Here is an 18799-nt window from a genome sequence, read left to right on the forward strand (position 1 = left end):
CGATGACTGATTGATTGATTCCCTTCCCCACAGCACCTGTATATATGTATATATGTCTGTACATATTTATTACTCTATTTCTTTATTTATTTACTTTACTTGTACCTATCTATTCTATTGATTTTATTTTGTTAGTATGTTTGGTTTTGTCCTCCGTCTCCCCCTTCTAGACTGTGAGCCCACTGTTGGGTCTGGACCGTCTCTCTATGTGGCCAACTTGGACTTCCCAAGCGCTTAGTACGGTGCTCTGCCCACAGGAAGCGCTCAATAAATACGATCGACTGATTGACTGACTGATTGATAAACACAGTAAGTGCTTTTAGACTGCGAGCCCACTGTTTGGTAGGGACCGTCTCTCTATGTGGCCAACTTGGACTTCCCAAGCGCTTAGTACGGTGCTCCGCCCACAGGAAACGCTCAATAAATACGATTGATGATTGATTGACTGATTGATAAACACAGTAAGCACTTTTAGACTGCGAGCCCACTGTTGGGTCGGGACCGTCTCTCTATGTGGCCAACTTGGACTTCCCAAGCGCTTAGTACGGTGCTCCGCCCACAGGAAACGCTCAATAAATACGATTGATTGATAAACACAGTAAGTGCCAATTTATACACTGTATATATGTATATATGTCTGTACATATTTATTACTCTATTATTTCTTTCTTTATTTATTTTACTTGTACCTATCCATTCTATTGATTTTATTTCGTTAGTATGTTTGGTTTTGTCCTCCGTCTCCCCCTCTTAGACTGTGAGCCCGCTGTGGGGTCGGGACCGTCTCTCTATGTGGCCGACTTGGACTTCCCAAGTGCTTAGTACGGTGCTCCGCCCACAGTGAGCGCTCAATAAGTACGATCAGATGATTGATTGATTGATAAACACAGTAAGCGCTCAATAAATACGATTGATTGATTGATTGATTGATTGATTCCCTTCCCCACAGCACCTGTATATATGTATATATGTCTGTACATATTTATTACTCTATTTCTTTATTTATTTACTTTACTTGTACCTATCTATTCTATTGATTTTATTTCGTTAGTATGTTTGGTTTTGTCCTCCGTCTCCCCCTTCTAGACTGTGAGCCCACTGTGGGGTCGGGACCGTCTCTCTATGTGGCCGACTTGGACTTCCCAAGCGCTTAGTACGGTGCTCTGCCCACAGTGAGCGCTCAAACAATACGATCAGATGATTGATTAACTGATTGATAAACACAGTAAGCGCTCAATAAATACGATTGATTGACTGATTGATTCCCTTCCCCACAGCACCTGTATAGATGTATATATGTCTGTACATATTTATTACTCTATTTATTTACTTCCCCTTTTAGACTGTGAGCCCACTGTTGGGTAGGGACTGTCTCTATATGTTGCCAATTTGTACTTCCCAAGCGCTTAGTACAGCGCTCTGCGCATAGTAAGCGCTCAATAAATACGATTGATGATATCCATTCTATTGATTTTATTTTGTTAGTATGTTTGGTTTTGTCCTCCGTCTCCCCCTCTTAGACTGTGAGCCCGCTGTGGGGTCGGGGCCGTCTCTCTATGCGGCCGACTTGGACTTCCCAAGCGCTTAGTACGGTGCCCCGCCCACAGTGAGCGCTCAATAAGTACGATTGAGGATGACCGAATGGAGGCGTGAGGCGAGCTCGCGGTGCACGCCGGGAGTCGTAGTCCCGCGTGGCCCGGGCGGCGGACTACAGCTCCCGTGAGGCTGCGCGCGCCCCCCCCCCCCCCCCCCCCCCCCTCCCTTGGCTCTGAAACAAAGTAGGGAATCGTGAATTCTATGCCAAAAGGGAAACTCTCCCATTCACAGTGGACGCTCTGACCCGCAGCACAGCTCTAAGGTAAATTTTCCAAATCATTTCCATGATCCTCCTCTTGACCTCCATATTCTATAACTTAAATATGGAGCGGACGCAGACACCACCGAAGCACGTCCCGCTGCGCTCGAAAAGGCTTCTCAGTTTATAACGTTATCAACGTAGCGCCTGTCTGGCGGAGAGAAACGACAAAGCCGGAGGAGCTGCGAAATTAATCAATCAATCAGTCAATCGTATTTAGAAGCAGCGTGGCTCAGTGGAAAGAGCGTGGGCTTTGGAGTCAGAGGTCATGGGTTCAAATCCCAGCTCCGCCCATTGTCAGCTGTGTGACTTTGGGCAAGTCACTTAACTTCTCTGGGCTTCAGTTCCCTCATCTGTAAAATGGGGATTAAGACTGTGAGCCCCCCGTGGGACAACCTGATCTCCTTGTAACCTCCCCAGTGCTTAGAACAGTGCTTTGCACAGAGTAAGCGCTTAATAAATGCTATTATTATTTATTGAGCGCTTACTCTGTGCAGAGCACTGTACTAAGCGCTTGGGAAGTCCAAATTGGCATCCCATAGAGACAGTCCCTACCCAACAGTGGGCTCCCAGTCTAAAAGGGGGAGACAGGGAACAGAACCGAACGTACCAACGCAAAATAAGTGGGATAGAAATGTACAAGTAAAATAAATAAACAGAGTAATAAATATGTACAACCGTATAGACAGGTGCTGTGGGGAAGGGATGGAGAGGAAAGAAGGGGCTCAAGCCTCTGTTCATCGTGCGCATGCGCGAGCGCGCGGGGGCGCGCACGCAGCGTCAGGAGCGGCTGCTTCTGGTCGTATGTACTGAGCGCCCAGTGCGCGCGGAGCAGTGTACTGAGCGCCCGGGGCGGGACAGGTCGTCCGCGGTAGCCGACGGAGGGCTTGATGAACGGGTTCCCGGCGGAGGAGCGGGCCGCCGACCCCGGGCTGCCCGCGGAGGGGGCGCCGCCGGCCGCGCCGGGGCCACCGGGAGGCCTTCCCGGAGGAGGAGGCGGAGGAGGAGGAGGAGGAGGGGGAGGCGGTGTGGTGGTGGTGTCCGCCCCAGGCCCCGGCCCCGGCCAGCTGTGCTGCCTCCGGGAGGACGGCGAGCGCTGCGGCCGCGCCGCGGGCAACGCCAGCTTCAGCAAGAGGATCCAGAAGAGCATCTCGCAGAAGAAGGTCAAGATCGACCTGGACAAGACCGTGAGTGGCTGCATCCTCATCCTCATCCTCATCATCATCAGTCGTATTGAGTGAGCGCTTCCCAGGTGCAGAGCACCGGGCGAAGCGCTCGGGAAGTCCAAGTTGGCAACGTAGTCCCTACCCACCGGTGGCCTCGCAGTCTAGAAGGGGGAGACGGACGACAAAACCAAGCATGCTGACAAAATAAAATAAATAGATAGGTACAAGTCAAATAAATAAATAAATCATCGTCGATCGTATTGAGTGAGCGCTTCCCGTGTGCAGAGCACTGGACGAAGCGCTTGGGAAGTCCAAGTTGGCAACCTAGAGAGACAGTCCCTACCCACCAGCGGGCTCGCATGTCTAGAAGGGGGAGACGGACGACAAAACCAAGCATGCTGACAAAATAAAATAAATAGATAGGTACAAGTCAAATAAATAAATCATCATCGATCGTATTTAGTGAGCGCTTCCCGTGTGCAGAGCACTGGACTAAGCGCTTGGGAAGTACAAACTGGCAACGTAGACGGTCCCTACCCAGCAGTGGGCTCGCAGTCTAGAAGGGGGAGACGGACGACAAAACCAAGCATGCTGACAAAATAAAATAAATAGATAGGTACAAGTCAAATAAATAAATAAATCATCGTCGATCGTATTGAGTGAGCGCTTCCCGTGTGCCGAGCACTGGACTAAGCGCTTGGGAAGTACAAACTGGCAACGTAGACGGTCCCTACCCAGCAGTGGGCTCGCAGTCTAGAAGGGGGAGACGGAGGACAAAACCAAGCATGCTGACAAAATAAAATAAATAGATAGGTACAAGTCAAATAAATAAATAAATCATCGTCGATCGTATTGAGTGAGCGCTTCCCGTGTGCCGAGCACTGGACTAAGCGCTTGGGAAGTACAAACTGGCAACGTAGACGGTCCCTACCCAGCAGTGGGCTCGCAGTCTAGAAGGGGGAGACGGACGACAAAACCAAGCATGCTGACAAAATAAAATAAATAGATAGGTACAAGTCAAATAAATAAATAAATCATCATCGATCGTATTGAGTGAGCGCTTCCCGTGTGCAGAGCACTGGACGAAGCGCTTGGGAAGTCCAAGTTGGCAACCTAGAGAGACAGTCCCTACCCACCAGCGGGCTCGCATGTCTAGAAGGGGGAGACGGAGGACAAAACCAAACATGCTGACAAAATAAAATAAATAGATAGGTACAAGTCAAATAAATAAATAAATCATCATCGATCGTATTGAGTGAGCGCTTCCCGTGTGCCGAGCACTGGACTAAGCGCTTGGGAAGTACAAACTGGCAACGTAGACGGTCCCTACCCAGCAGTGGGCTCGCAGTCTAGAAGGGGGAGACGGAGGACAAAACCAAACATACTGACCAAATAAAATAAGTAGAATAGATAGGTACAAGTCAAATAAATAAATAAATCAGCATCATCACCAATTGTATTTATTGAGCGCTTCCCATGTGCAGAGCACTGGACTAAGCGCTTGGGAAGTACAAACTGGCAACATAGAGAGACAGTCCCTACCCACCAGTGGGCTCGCGGTCTAGAAGGGGGAGATGGAGAACAAAACCAAACATACTAACAAAATAAAATGAATAGAATAGATATGTACAAGTAAAATAAATAGAGTAATAAATATGTACAAACATATATACATATATACAGGTGCTGTGGGGAAGGGAAGGAGGTAAGATGGGGGGATGGAGAGGGGCATTTATTAATAATGGCATTTATTAAGCGCTTACTATGCACAAAGCACTGTTCTAAGCACTGGGGAGGGTACAGGGTGATGAGGTTGTCCCACAGGGGGCTCACAGTCTTCATCCCCATTTTACAGACGAGGGAACTGAGGCCTAGAGAAGTGAAGTGACTTGCCCAGAGTCACACGGCTGACAAGTGGCGGAGCCGGGATTTGAACCCGTGACCCCTGACTCCAAAGCCCGGGCTCTTGCCACTGCGCCACGCTGCTTCTAACTTGGGGCTCACAGGCTTCATCCCCGTTTTACAGAGGAGGTCGCTGAGGCGCAGAGAAGTGAAATGACTCGTTAGGCGCTGGGGAGGATGCAAGGTGATCGGGTTGGCCCACTTGGGGCTCACAGGCTTCATCCCCATTTTACAGAGGAGGTCACTGAGGCTCAGAGAAGTGAAGTGACTCGTTAAGCGCTGGGGAGTATACAAGGTGATCGGGTTGGCCCACGTGGGGCTCACAGTCTTCATCCCCGTTTTACAGAGGAGGTCGCTGAGGCACAGTGAAGTGACTCGTTAAGCGCTTACTATATTCCAAGCGCTGGGGAGGATACAAGGTGATCGGGTTGGCCCACTTGGGGCTCACAGTCTTCATCCCCATTTTACAGAGGAGGTCGCTGAGGCGCAGAGAAGTGAAGTGACTCGTTAAGCGCTGGGGAGTATACAAGGTGATCGGGCTTGGGGCTCACAGTCTTCATCCCCATTTTACAGAGGAGGGAGCTGAGGCGCAGTGAAGTGACTCGTTAAGCGCCGGGGAGGATACAAGGTGATCGGGTTGGCCCACTTGGGGCTCACAGTCTTCATCCCCGTTTTACAGAGGAGGTCACTGAGGCGCAGAGAAGTGAAGTGACTTGTTAATAATAATAATCATGGCATTTGTTAAGCGCTTACTATGCGCAGAGCACTGTTCTGAGCGCTGGGGGGGCTACAAGGTGATCAAGTTGCCCCACGTGGGGCTCACAGTCTTAATCCCCATTTTTACAGATGAGGTAACTGAGGCTCAGAGAAGTTAAGTGACTTGCCCAAGGTCACACAGCAGACATGTGGGGGAGTAGGGATTCGAACCCATGACCTCTGACTCCAAAGCCCGGGCTCTTTCCACTGAGCCACGCTGCTCCTCTATTCTAAGCGCCGGGGAGGATACAAGGTGATCGGGTTGGCCCACTTGGGGCTCACAGTCTTCATCCCCATTTTACAGATGAGGTCACTGAGGCCCTCCCTCTCGTCCCTCTCTCCACCCCCGGCATCTTACCTCCTTCCCTTCCCCACAGCACCTGGATATATGTATATATGTTTGTACATATCTATTACTCTATTTTTATTTATTTATTTTACTTGTACCTATCTATTTTATTTATTTTATTTTGTTAGTGTGTTTGGTTTTGTTCTCTGTCTCCCCCTTCTAGACTGTGAGCCCGCTGTTGGGTAGGGACCGTCTCTCTATGTTGCCGACTTGTACTTCCCAAGTGCTTAGTACAGTGCTCTGCACACAGTAAGCGCTCAATAAATACGATTGATTGATTGATTAAGCGCTTACTACGTTCTAAGCGCCAGGGAGGATACAAGGTGATCGGGTTGGCCCACTTGGGGCTCACAGTCTTCATCCCCATTTTACAGAGGAGGTCGCTGAGGCACAGAGAAGTGAATGACTCGTTAAGCGCTTACTATAGTCTAAGCGCCGAGGAGGATACAAGGTGATCGGGTTGGCCCACTTGGGGCTCACAGTCTTCATCCCCATTTTACAGATGAGGTCACTGAGGCCCGAAGAAGTGAAGTGACTCGCCCAAAGTCACACAGCTGACAATTGGCGGAGCTGGAATTTGAACTCATGACCTCTGACTCCAAAGCCCGGGCTCTTTCCAATGAGCCATGCTGCCTCTCATAATTACGCTAATGATGATCAATCTATCGTATTTATCGAGCGCTTACTATGTTCTAAGCGCTGGGGAGGATACAAGGTGATCAGGTTGTCCCACTTGGGGCTTGCAGTCTTCATCCCCATTTTACAGAGGAGGGAACTGAGGCCCGAAGAAGTGAAGTGACTCGCCCAAAGTCACACACAGCTGACAATTGGCGGAGCCGGGATTTGAACCCATGACCTCCGACTCCAAAGCCCGGGCTCTTTCCAATGAGCCACGATGCTTCTCATAATTACGCTAAGGATGATCAATCAGTCGTATTTATTGAGCGCTTACTGTGTGCAGAGCACTGGACTAAGCGCCTGGGAAGTACAAGTTGGCAACATATAGAGACGGTCCCGACCCAACAGCGGGCTCACAGTCTAGAAGGGGGAGACAGAGAACAAAACCAAACATATTAACAAAATAAAATAAACAGAATGGATATGTACAAGTAAATAAATAGAGTAATAAATATGTACATACATATATACAGGTGCTGTGTGGAAGGGAAGGAGGTAAGGTGCGGGGGGAGGAGAGGGAGAGGAAGGAAGTATCAATCAATCATATTTATTGAGCGCTTACTGTGTGCAGAGCACTGTACTAAGCGCCTGGGGAGTACAAGTTGGCAACATATAGAGACAGTCCCTACCCAACAGCGGGCTCACAGTCTAGAAGGGGGAGACAGAGAACAAAACCAAACATACTAACAAAATAAAATGAATAGAATAGATATGTACAAGCGAGATAAATAGAGTAATAAATATGTAGAAACATATATACAGGTGCTGTGGGGAAGGAGGTAAGATGGGGGGATGGAGGGGGGATGAGGGGGAGAGGAAGGAAGGGGCTCAGTCCGGGAAGGCTGGGAGCGCTTACTGTGTGCAGAGCACTACCTCCTTCCCCTCCCCACAGCACCTGTAGATATGTTTGGACAGATTTATTTATTTTACTTGTACACATCTATTCTATTTATTTTATTTGGTTAATATGTTTGGTTTTGTTCTCTGTCTCCCCCTTCTAGACTGTGAGCCCACTGTTGGGTAGGGACTCTCTTCCTCCCTTCAAGGCCCTACTGGGAGCTCACCTCCTCCAGGAGGCCTTCCCAGACGGAGCCCCTTCCTTCCTCTCCCCCTCGTCCCCCTCTCCATCCCCCCCATCTTACCTCCTTCCCTTCCCCACAGCACCTGTAGATATGTCTGTACATATTTATTATTCATTTATTCATCCCTCTCCATCCCCCCGTCTTACCTCCTTCCCTTCCCCACAGCGCCTGTATATATGTTTGTACAGATTTATTACTCTATTTATTTTACTTGTACATATCTATTCTATGTATTTTATTTGGTTAATATGTTTGGTTTTGTTCTCTGTCTCCCCCTTCTAGACTGTGAGCCCACTGTTGGGTAGCGACTGTGTCTATATGTTGCCAACTTGGACTTCCCAAGCGCTTAGTACAGTGCTCTGCACACAGTAAGCGCTCAATAAATACGATTGATTGATCGACTGTCTCTCTGTGTTGCCAACTTGTACTTCCCAAGCACTTAGTACGGTGCTCTGCACACAGTAAGCGCTCAATAAATACGATTGATTGATTGAAGTACAAGTTGGCAACGTATAGAGATGGTCCCTACCCAACAGTGGGTTCACAGTCTGGAAGGTGGAGACAGAGAACAAAACCAAACATATTAACAAAATAAAATAAATACAATAGATAAGTACAAGTAAAATAAATAAATAGAGTAATAAATATGTGCAAACATATATACATATATACAGGTGCTGTGGGGAAGGGAAGGAGGTTAGAGCAGCAGTGTGGCTCACTGGAAAGAGCCCGGGCTTTGGAGTCAGAGGTCATGGGTTCAAATCCCGGCTCTGCCGATTGTCAGCTGTGTGACTTTGGGCAAGTCACTTCACTTCTCTGGGCCTCAGTTCCCTCATCTGTAAAATGGGGATTAAGACTGTGAGCCCCCCGTGGGACAACCGGATCACTTTGTAACCTCCCTAGCGCTTAGAACAGTGTTTTGCACATAGTAAGCACTTAATAAATGCCAAAAAAAAAAAAGACGGGGGGGGTGATGGAGAGGGAGACGAGGGGGAGAGGAAGGAGGAGGCTCAGTCTGGGAAGGCTGGGAATGACGGTGGCATTTGTTCATTCATTCAGTTGTATTGATTGAGCGCTTAATGTGTGCAGAGCACTGGACTATGCGCTGCGCGGCGCTTATAACAGTGCTCACTCATTCAGTCGTATTGAGTGAGCGCTTACGGCGTGCAGAGCACCGGAGTAAGCGCTACTCGGTGCTTACAACAGTGCCCACTCATTCATTCATTCAATCGGATTGATTGCTGTGAGCCCGCTGTTGGGTAGGGACCGTGTCTATCTGTTGCCAACTTGTACTTCCCAAGCGCTTAGTACAGTGCTCTGCACACAGTAAGCGCTCAATAAATACAATTGAATGAATTGCTCAGTGCTTACTGGGTGCATAGCACTGGACTGGGCGCTGCTCGGCGCTTAGAACAGTACTCATTCATTCCTTCATTCAGTTGTATTTATTGAGCGCCTACTGTGTGCAGAGCACTGGACTAAGCACTGCTCGGCGCTTACAACAATGCCCACTCATTCATTCCTTCAATCGGATTGATTGCTCAGCGCTTACTGGGTGCTGAGCACTGGACTAAGCGCTGCCCGGTGCTTACAACAGTGCTCATTCATTCAGTCATATTGATTGAGCGCCTACTGTGTGCAAAGCACTGGACTAAGCGATGCTCAGGCGCCATGCCAGCCTCTTGAGCCCGTACTGGCCGCACGACCCTGGACCGAGCGTTCAGTCGTATTTAGGAGGCGCTTATTGGGTGCACAGCACTGGACTAAGCGCTCGGGAGAGCCTTCCTTCATTCAGTCGTGTTTAGGAGGCGCTTATTGCATGCACAGCACTGGACTGAGCACTCAGGAAAGCCTTCCTTTATTCAGTCGTATTTAGAGGGAACTTACTTGGTGCAGAGCATTGGACTATGCCCTCGGGAAAGTTCATTCAAATCGTATTTATTGGGCTCCCGTTGGGAGCAGAGTACTGGACTAAGCGCTCGGAAGACGTTTCAGTCATTCAGTCGTATTTAAAGGGCGCCTATTGGGTGCACAGCGCTGGACTAAGCGCTTGGGACAACTTCCCTTCGGTCTTATTGAGGGGGTGCTTACTTGGGTGCAGAGCGTTGGACTGAGTGCTCGGGAAAGTTCATTCATTCAAATCGTATTTATTGGGCCCCGATTGGATGCAGAGCTCTGGACTAAGCGCTGGGGAGAGCCTTCGTTCAGTCGTATTTAGGGGGAGCTTATTGGGTGCACAGCACTGGACTGAGCGCTCGGGAAAGTTCATTCATTCAAATCGTATTTATTGGGCCCCGATTGGATGCAGAGCACTGGACTAAGCGCTCGGGAGAGCCTTCATTCAGTCGTATTTAGGGGGAGCTTTTTGGGTGCACAGCACTGGACTGAGCGCTCGGGAGAGGTTTCCTTCATTCTGTCGTGTTTACGGGGCGCTTACAGGGTGCAGAGCACTGGACTAAGCGCTCGGGAGAGCCTTCATTCATTGTCGTATTTAGGAGATACTTATTGGGTGCAGAGCATTGGACTGGGCGCTTGGGAAAGTTTATTCATTCAGATCATATTTATTGGGCCCTGATTGGGTGCAGAGCACTGGACTGGTCGCTCGGGAGAGCTTTCCTTCATTCGGTCATATTTAGGGGGCGCTTACTGGGTGCACAGCACTGGACTAAGCGCTCGGGAGAGCCTTCCTTTAGTCATATTTAGGGGGCGCTTACTGGGTGCACAGCACTGGACTGAGCGCTCGGGAGAGGTTTCCTTCAGTCGTATTTACGGGGCGCTTACAGGGTGCAGAGCACTGGACTAAGCGCTCGGGAGAGCCTTCATTCATTCAGTCGCATTTAGGAGATACTTATTGGGTGCAGAGCATTGGAGGGGAAGCTTGGGAAAGTTTATTCATTCAAATCATATTTATTGGGCCCTGATTGGGTGCAGAGCACTGGACTGGTCGCTCGGGAGAGCTTTCCTTCATTCAGTCGTATTTAGGGGGCGCTTACTGGGTGCACAGCACTGGACTAAGCGCTCGGGAAAGTCCATTCATTCAAATCGTATTTATTGGGCCCTGACTGGGTGCAGAGCCCTGGACTAAGCGCTGGGGAGAGCCTTCATTCAGTCGTATTGGGCGCTTTACTGGGGGCAGAGCACTGAACTAATCGCCTGGGAGAGTATCATTCATTCAGTAGTCATTCGGTCGTATTTATTGGGCGCTTACGGGGTGCAGAGCCCTGGACTAAGCACTCAGGAAAGCATTCATCCAGTCGTATTTATGAGCGTTTACTGGGTGCAGAGCACTGGACTAAGCGCCCGGGAGAGCATTCATTCGTCCCCCTCTCCATCCCCCCATCTTACCTCCTTCCCTTCCCCACAGCACCTATATATATGTATATATGTGTGTACATATTTATTACTCTATTTATTTTACTTGTACATATCTATCCTATTTATTTTATTTTGTTAGTATGTTTGGTTTTGTTCTCTGTCTCCCCCTTTTAGACTGTGAGCCCACTGTTGGGTAGGGACTGTCTCTATATGTTGCCAATTTGTACTTCCCAAGCGCTTAGTACAGTGCTCTGCACATAGTAAGCGCTCAATAAATACGATTGATGATGATGATGATGATGATATCTATTCTATTTATTTTATTTTGTTAGTATGTTTGGTTTTGTTCTCTGTCTCCCCCTTTTAGACTGTGAGCCCACTGTTGGGTAGGGACCGTCTCTATATGTTGCCAACTTGTACTTCCCAAGCTCTTAGTACAGTGCTCTGCACACAGTAGGCGCTCAATAAATACGATTGATTGATTTGTTGGGAGCTTACTGGGTGCAGAGCACTGGACTAAGCATTTGGGAAAGTACAATACAGCCATAAAGACTGACAATCCTTGTCCACAACGACCTCACAGTCTAGAAGAGGGAGTATTATTATTAATCACATTTACTGAGCGCCTACTGTATGCAAAGTACTGTACTAAGCGCTTGGGAGAGTACAAAGCAGCATGGCCTAGTGGCAAGAGCCCGGGCCCGGAGTCAGAGGACGTGGGTTCTAATCCCGGCCCCGCCGCTTGTCCGCTGGGTGACCTTGGGCAAGTCACTTCACTCTTCCACCCCTCAGTTACAGCATCTGTAAAGTGGGGATGGAGACTGTGAGCCCACGCGGGACCACCCGATTACCTTGTTCATTCATTCATTCATTCAGTCGTATTTATTGAGCGCTGACTGCGTGCAGAACACTGTACTAAGCGCTTGGGAGAGTACAAATCGGCAACAGATAGAGACGGTCCCCTACCCAACAACGGGCCACCCCGGCGCTTAGAACAGGGCTCGGCACCTAGGAAGCGCTCAACAAATACCGTGCTAAGGATTCCGATCGCCCCAGAGGAACATCGGGCCCTTTCTCTGCCCGGCCGCCCCGCTCGCTGTGGGCAGGGCCTGGCTCTCTCTGGGGCCAAGGTGGACTTTCTGAGCGCTTAGCGCAGCGCTCTGCACGCGGGAAGCGTTCGATCAATACGACTGAATGAAGGAGTGAGCTGCGGCGGGGAGCGGACGACAAAGTCCTTCCAGCTCCCGCTCCTCCTCCTTCTCTTCCTTCTCTTCCTCCTCCTCCTCCTCCTGTTTCTCTTCCTTCTCCTCCTTCTCCCCACCACACCAGCCCCCACCCCCCAAATCTGGTCCAGAGGGGAGAGGAGACAAAGAGTTGTTTTGTGGCCCCTGTGAGGCCCGGGGTGAAGGTGGGAGAGAGGAGGGGGCGGGATCCTGGGGTTTCTGTTTTGTCTTCTTTTCTTTTCTTCCCAGCCGCAGTGGAAAAGCCGCCTTTGTGGGGGCTCCTGTTCCCGGGGCTCCGCTTCCCCCCCGGTGCCCAATGCGCCCGCATGCCTGCCTCTCCTCCTGGCACCAGTCCTCTCCTCCCCTTCCTCCTCCTCCTGCGGCAGGGGAGGGAGAGGGCTCAGCCTTGCCCGGCCTGTGCCCGCCCCCCGGGACTTAGGGGGCCAGCCCAGGTGCCCCCGTGCCCTTTTTCCTTCTCTCTGGCGACCACCGGCATGCCCCATCTCCAAGCTTTTGGCCCTCGGAGCGGGATGGCGCGGGGGAAACAAAACCCTAGCGTAGCAGCAGGCCTGCAGAGCCAGCTCCGGCTCCGTCAGAGAAAAGGCTCCAAGCACACGGGCCGGAGCACGATGCCCAAGAATATTTTAGGAAAAGCTCCCCTCGGCCCGTTGGGGCCTTTCGACTTGGCTCACGATCCGAGGAGCTTCTAAAGCAAACCCCAAATCCCCACACACGCACACAACAGACCAGAAAAACCCCCTTTAGTTCCTGCAGGTCATGGAAATTCAGGTTATCCACCGTGTAGACGGCACACAGCGTTTCAAGAGCATGTGCGTGCATTACACTGTGCACGGCGGGACCTTTGGGAGTGCAGAGTAGCCCCAGAGCTCCGTGGGGAAACAATCTTCCTCTTGCGAGTCTAGAAGGACGACGGCCCCATTTCCGTCTTATGGCATTTTTTGCTGACAAAACCGAAAGGGCCGAAAAGAGCCCCGTTCTGCAGTTAAGAGCAAATCCCGTAATGGATCGGAGTCACCGCATGGGTCAACGACTCTGATGCCTTCCATGGTGGCTCCTCCCCACAAAAAAAAAGCAGTTTCAACAGGCCCGTAGGACGCGGCCGTGTCGGTGGTTTTTCTGGATCGCTCCCCCCTACCCAGTGTACATCCCTGCAGCACGTCGGCTTTAGGAACCCCATTCGGGGGACGGGGGCGCGGGGCGGGGGGAACAGTAGTGATCTTTGTGTAAAACTTGTTTTTTCAGGCAAGGCATCTTTATATCTGTGATTTTCACAAAAACTTAATTCAGAGTGTGCGGAACCGAAGAAAGAGGAAAGGGAGCGATGATGACGGAGGTGATTCGCCTGTGCAGGATATTGATACTCCAGAGGTAGATGCAGATTTTATTAGTCTCTCGAATCCGGGTACCTCTTTGCTTTAAACAGTTTCCGTTTTGAGGCTTTCACTGCAGCGTATTAAAAATACTTTTAAATGTTTGCACGCTTAAACTGGCACGTCGGGGTTTCAACAGAGCAGAATCCCAGTGATTGTGGAACAGATGATTTAAGTTGCTATTTAACTTTAAAGGAAATGCTCCGAGCACTTGTAGGTCTTTCATGTGACTTGTATCTGTTCACCTCTCCCTTCGTTTCTTCTCCCCACCATGTTCCTTTATTTCATTAAGAACTTTGCTGAGAAGATTTTGATCGTTTCTTCTTCTAGTGCCAAATCTTTAATGTATTTTAGAAATGCAGGTCCGTTTTTTTTTTTCACTCTTTTAAAAATGCGCAGATGTACACTAATAGCTATTTCCTTCTTTTACCTAGGTTGATTTATATCAGTTACAAGTAAACACTCTTAGGCGGTACAAAAGACACTTCAAGTTACAGACCAGACCAGGACTTAACAAAGCACAGCTTGTTGAGGTACAGTAATACCGTATGCGTGCTGTAGTGTTTGATGAAAATGAGGGAGGTTTCTTTGAAAGTCTTGTTTCTTGAAACCAGGGTTTATTCACGGTGTCATGTGATCTCCCAGGTGTGTCCTTGTATTTCTCTCTGTCTTATAATTGAATTCCAGCATTGACTTTTTTTATTAATCACAGGTTAGACTTTTGGCGATTCTCTTTAAATACGGGGACCGAAGAGGGGAAACTTAATAAGCACTTTTTGGGGACCAGCCGAAGCGATGATAGGAAGCTTATTGTGAAACCGAGATTTCTGACACACTCTCTGTGAAAAATAATTGTTGCTTTTTTTTTTAACCTTTATTTGCCTTCAAAAAAAAAAAAACAACCCAAGAGCATTAATCTTCCAAGTCCATCAGAATTCACAGCAGTTTTTTTTTTAATTTAGAATGCATCTCCAGCTGTAACAAATACATATCTAGGATATTTTTGAAAGTCACATATGTTTAGAGTATTTTAGATCGAACAGCTTGAGTTCCATCAATTCTAAAACTAAATTCTCATGTCCTGACTCAAATTATAATGTTTAGCATGTGTTAACCTGCTTCTAAGTTAACGAGTACCCAGTCCATGCTGCTTCCCTGCTTCTCCGTTACTCAGGTCTTCAGTGTGTTTTGAACAGTTGACTGGCAATTGTGCAGTTCCACATCTCAAAGAATGTGTTCTGTAAAGCCAGAGAGTGGGTATTCCGTAGATTTCTCATAAGATTAATTTATCATGAGATTAATTTGCTTTGGCTGGGGGAAGGTTAACTATTGAATATTCCTAGGATACAGTAACCTTTAGTGGATCCTTATTAGAGTAATGCTTCAGAAAAATGCAACATTGGAAGTATGGTTTGTTATATTAACATAGTGGTAATGTTTCAGCCAATATTTCTTGCTCATTTTTCCTTAGTTAATGTGGATTCAATCCAAGAATCTTAAGGAATTTTGGAAAGCAGGATATTACCTGCATGAAAATCTATAGTGAATCTTTATAGTAGGTCCAGATAGGTTCTGACAGGTTTGCAGTTTGTCCCTAATTTCTATCCCATTATGAGACTTGACCAAATCAGACCCCTGAGATGAATGGATTTACATTATCGAAGACACGTCATATCTGATGATTATGTATTATTTACATTGTATATTATAAACAATTTATTTATATGAATCTCTGTCTCTACCTCTAGACTGTAAGCGTGTTATAGGCAGGGAACGTGACTGCTAATTCTCTTGTATTGTACTCTCCCAAGAGTTTAGTACTGTGCTCTGCACATAGTAAGTGCTCGGTAAATACCACTAATGGATGACCCCTCCAATTAATGTTTCTACTTTTGCATCACTTTCCTCCCCAGGAGCACCAGTCAGTTTATAGGGTAATATAAAAGCCAACTTTGGTCAGTTTGAGGTCGTCGGAAGTTGTACCCAGTACACCAAGTTGTGAGGATCAAAAACTGCTACTTAATTCAAAGGCAGAAATTTCAAAAATCTCAAATTCTGTATCTTACCAATAGCCAGAGATGGATGTGGGCTTGCATAATTTGTAGATATCTCTGTGCAAGTTTCATCTGTGGTCCATCTTGCCAAATTGCCAGATACAAAAATTCAGCCTTCTAGGAGTAATTCTAGACTCGGCTGGCTGCTCAGCAAGGGTCCAGAGTGCTTACGTTTGATATTTCTGCCAGTTACTTGGAAAATAACATTTTGAGCAGCCCTGACCTAAGCTATTAACCTCTGGTCAGTAGTTCCTTTCAGAGCTAGACGAAAATGGGAGTTGTCTACTGCCGGCTTCCAGCTCCCAATCAAGGGTATTTGATTTAGGGCCACTGTAATGAAGAGCACTTACGAGAGGTTTCCTGGTTTGGCTGCTCTCTCTTTTCAAATTGTCCACCTTGAATAGGGGAGTTTTTCTAGGTCACTGCAGATGTGATGCAGAAGATTGCAGATGGTGCTTTATTAGACCCAAGTGTAGCAGATTCCCTTCTATTGTTCCCGATTCCAGATTGCAAGTTTGAAAATGAAAGTAACCGCATCTCATCTGGGCATGACTATTAGATGATCAAATAGGTGGAGTGCCGCATAAAGTTTGTTCTTGTACGTTTGCCATCTTTGCGATTTTGTCCATCTTATCCCTCTCGGTTAGCCTGCTTCTGTTTCACCTTTAGCCCCAATGGCTTTTGCTTGTTGAATCCTGTCTTAATTCTTTTCATTTTCCTTAAAAAAAGGAAAAGGAAATATGCCGTATAGTATTTACCTAGCTTTCTTTGGCTGAGATCTCACTCTCTGTCCTTTTTTTTTTTTGGTCTTTGTAGATTGGTCATGTTGTTAACTTCGGTTAATTGCCTTGCATTTTCTTTCTTTGTAGATAATTGGTTGCCACTTTAGGTCAATTCCGGTGAATGAAAAGGACACCCTAACGTATTTCATCTACTCTGTGAAGAATGACAAGAATAAGCCGGATCTAAAGCTTGAGAGTGGCGTTCATTAGAGATGTATCCAGAACTACTGTTTGGATGTACAGATATTAAGACTGTTTCTGACATGCAGAAACTTTTCTTTGTATTTTTTTTTTTTCCACAGAGGACTGATCTCTGGCTTTATTTTTGGTCTTGGAAATTAGTTGGAAGCACTCATGTGAAATGAGTGCTCCTAGATCAAATATTTTAAATAAATGATATTGATATTGTAGTTACTTCATTGAGTTTAGAGCCTGAAACTTGGGGGATTTCCTGTCGAGTGGGTTAGCCGTGTTCATCTTCTTCGTAGTTCTATCTCCCATTTCCTGGGGTCCCAAAAAGGTCAGCCCTTGAGGGCCACATCAGGGGAATTGCCCTTGTCCTGAGTAAATGGGGTGGATGGATGAGAAGAATTGCTCCCTCATTCTCCTCTTTCCCTTCTCCTCCCCCATTCCCCAGCACATTGGGTCTCCCTGGAACACTGACCTCTTAATTTGCTTTTGAACGCATTAGCGCCTTTAATCCGATAGCAGGTCTGAAAAAAGCAGAGCCTGGTAAGCATATGTGGCATGTGGCCTTTTTTCCCTTTCAAGGTGACCCTCCGTTTTGATAACGCAGGCGTTTATAGAACGGAAAAGCCCGCGTTGTAAAGTTAGAACACGTGATTAAGTAAAGCCACACTGTCATAATGAACTTGCCAAAGCGGAAGAACATTCTGATGAAATTTCTTTCCCTCCTGAAGTAATTGTACTTACTTAAAAATAGAGATGGTTGAAAAGGAGGAATTGCATTTCGTAAACGCTGGTAGATTTGACATAAGTCCTAAGGGGAGACTTAGTTCTACAGGCTTTTGATGCAAAAGGTAGAATGGAATAACATCCTCCGGGCTGATCCCGTTCTGTCTTTTCCTGCCCTGTCGGCCCGTTTTCTTTCATTATTCACAAGTCAGGAATGCAAATACACCTCTCGTGGCTCCGTGGTGAGTGGCCCTTCATTAGAAGGAACCACCCTTCCCGTTGCCCAATTCTAAGTACATTTCCTCCACCCTTTCAGGCCACCACTGCACACACCTTTAGGGGATGGTATCGCTTAAGGAAAGGGGGGGTCCTCCTGTGACTTGTTGTGGAAAAAACACCAACTTCCCTTACCCTTGGCTGAGACACGGCTGCCTCAGACAGCCAGATTTAGCCGTGGGCATCGCTAGAGCTAAAAAGAAAAGACATTTTTTCATTTGAGAGGACCCCTCTCCATTGGCCAGAGTGCTTCCCCCCCCCGCATCCCCCTACTTATTGTATGTCTCACTGGGAGGACAGTCTGTTCTTCCTTGTTCCAGGCCAGTGTTGGATCAGGAGAGCCTCATAATAATAATAATAATGGCATTTGTTAAGCGCTTACTATGTGCAGAGCACTGTTCTAAGCCCTGGGGAGGATACAAGGTGATCAAGTTGTCCCATGTGGGGCTCACAGTCTTAATCCCCATTTTACGGATGAGGGAACTGAGGCTCAGAGAAGTTAAGTGACTTGCCCAAGGTCACACAGCGGACATGTGGCGGAATCGGGATTCGAACCCATGACCTCTGACTCCAAAGCCCGTGCTCTTTCCAGTGAGCCACGCTGCTTCTCATCATCAACAGTCGTATTTATTGAGCGCTTACTGTGTGCAGAGCACTGGACTAAGCGCTTGGGAAGTACAGGCTCCTGCAAGGTTCTGTGATTGGATTTTGTCAAAGCCGAAGTTGTTTCTTGGGGATTTTCCCCCTTGGAACTGCTGCCCCGGGAGTTCAGAAAATTTAGAAGTCACTTGAATTTACAAAAACCCTGCAAAAATGTGCATCCCTTCCGGGACCTCCCCAACTTTCCCCTTCCCTTGACTTGGCTGCTAACCCGCCACAGTGTCGCAGTCTCAACCGAATGGGCTGGGGGGTAGAATGGTCAGCAAAGTAAAGAGAAAAGGTTAATCTCTTGCTGGTCTGTGTTTAAAGATTCACCAAGCCCTACTGTTGGCCCAGTGGAAAGGGCACAGTTCTAGGAATCAGGACACCTGGGTTCTAGTCCAGGTTCAGTGTAT

The 18799-nt window shown here is 47.8% G+C and overlaps 1 protein-coding gene across 1 annotated transcript; it reads left to right on the forward strand.

Moving 5' to 3' along the window:
- The first annotated feature begins 2603 nt into the window (after window positions 1–2603).
- SAP30 (Sin3A associated protein 30) lies at window positions 2604–16967 on the forward strand. The gene is made up of 5 exons (XM_038755060.1): window positions 2604–2657; window positions 2875–3042; window positions 13590–13715; window positions 14152–14250; window positions 16641–16967. Exons 1-5 carry the CDS (start codon window positions 2604–2606, stop codon window positions 16761–16763), a joined length of 570 nt encoding a protein of 189 aa, XP_038610988.1. The 3' UTR covers window positions 16764–16967.
- The last annotated feature ends 1832 nt before the right edge of the window (window positions 16968–18799 follow it).

The sequence above is a fragment of the Tachyglossus aculeatus genome, chromosome 12 (genome assembly GCF_015852505.1).
Source record: "Tachyglossus aculeatus isolate mTacAcu1 chromosome 12, mTacAcu1.pri, whole genome shotgun sequence".
NCBI classification, from domain to species: domain Eukaryota; kingdom Metazoa; phylum Chordata; class Mammalia; order Monotremata; family Tachyglossidae; genus Tachyglossus; species Tachyglossus aculeatus.

Bases quoted from the DNA above. Each gene is read 5' to 3' on its own strand.
- SAP30 (XM_038755060.1), top strand. From the start codon at position 2,604: ATGCGCGAGCGCGCGGGGGCGCGCACGCAGCGTCAGGAGCGGCTGCTT. The intron at 2,658-2,874 runs GTATGTACTGAG...GGAGGAGGAGGG, and splicing joins AGGAGCGGCTGCTTCTGGTC to GGAGGCGGTGTGGTGGTGGT. The intron at 13,716-14,151 runs GTAGATGCAGAT...TCTTTTACCTAG, and splicing joins AGGATATTGATACTCCAGAG to GTTGATTTATATCAGTTACA.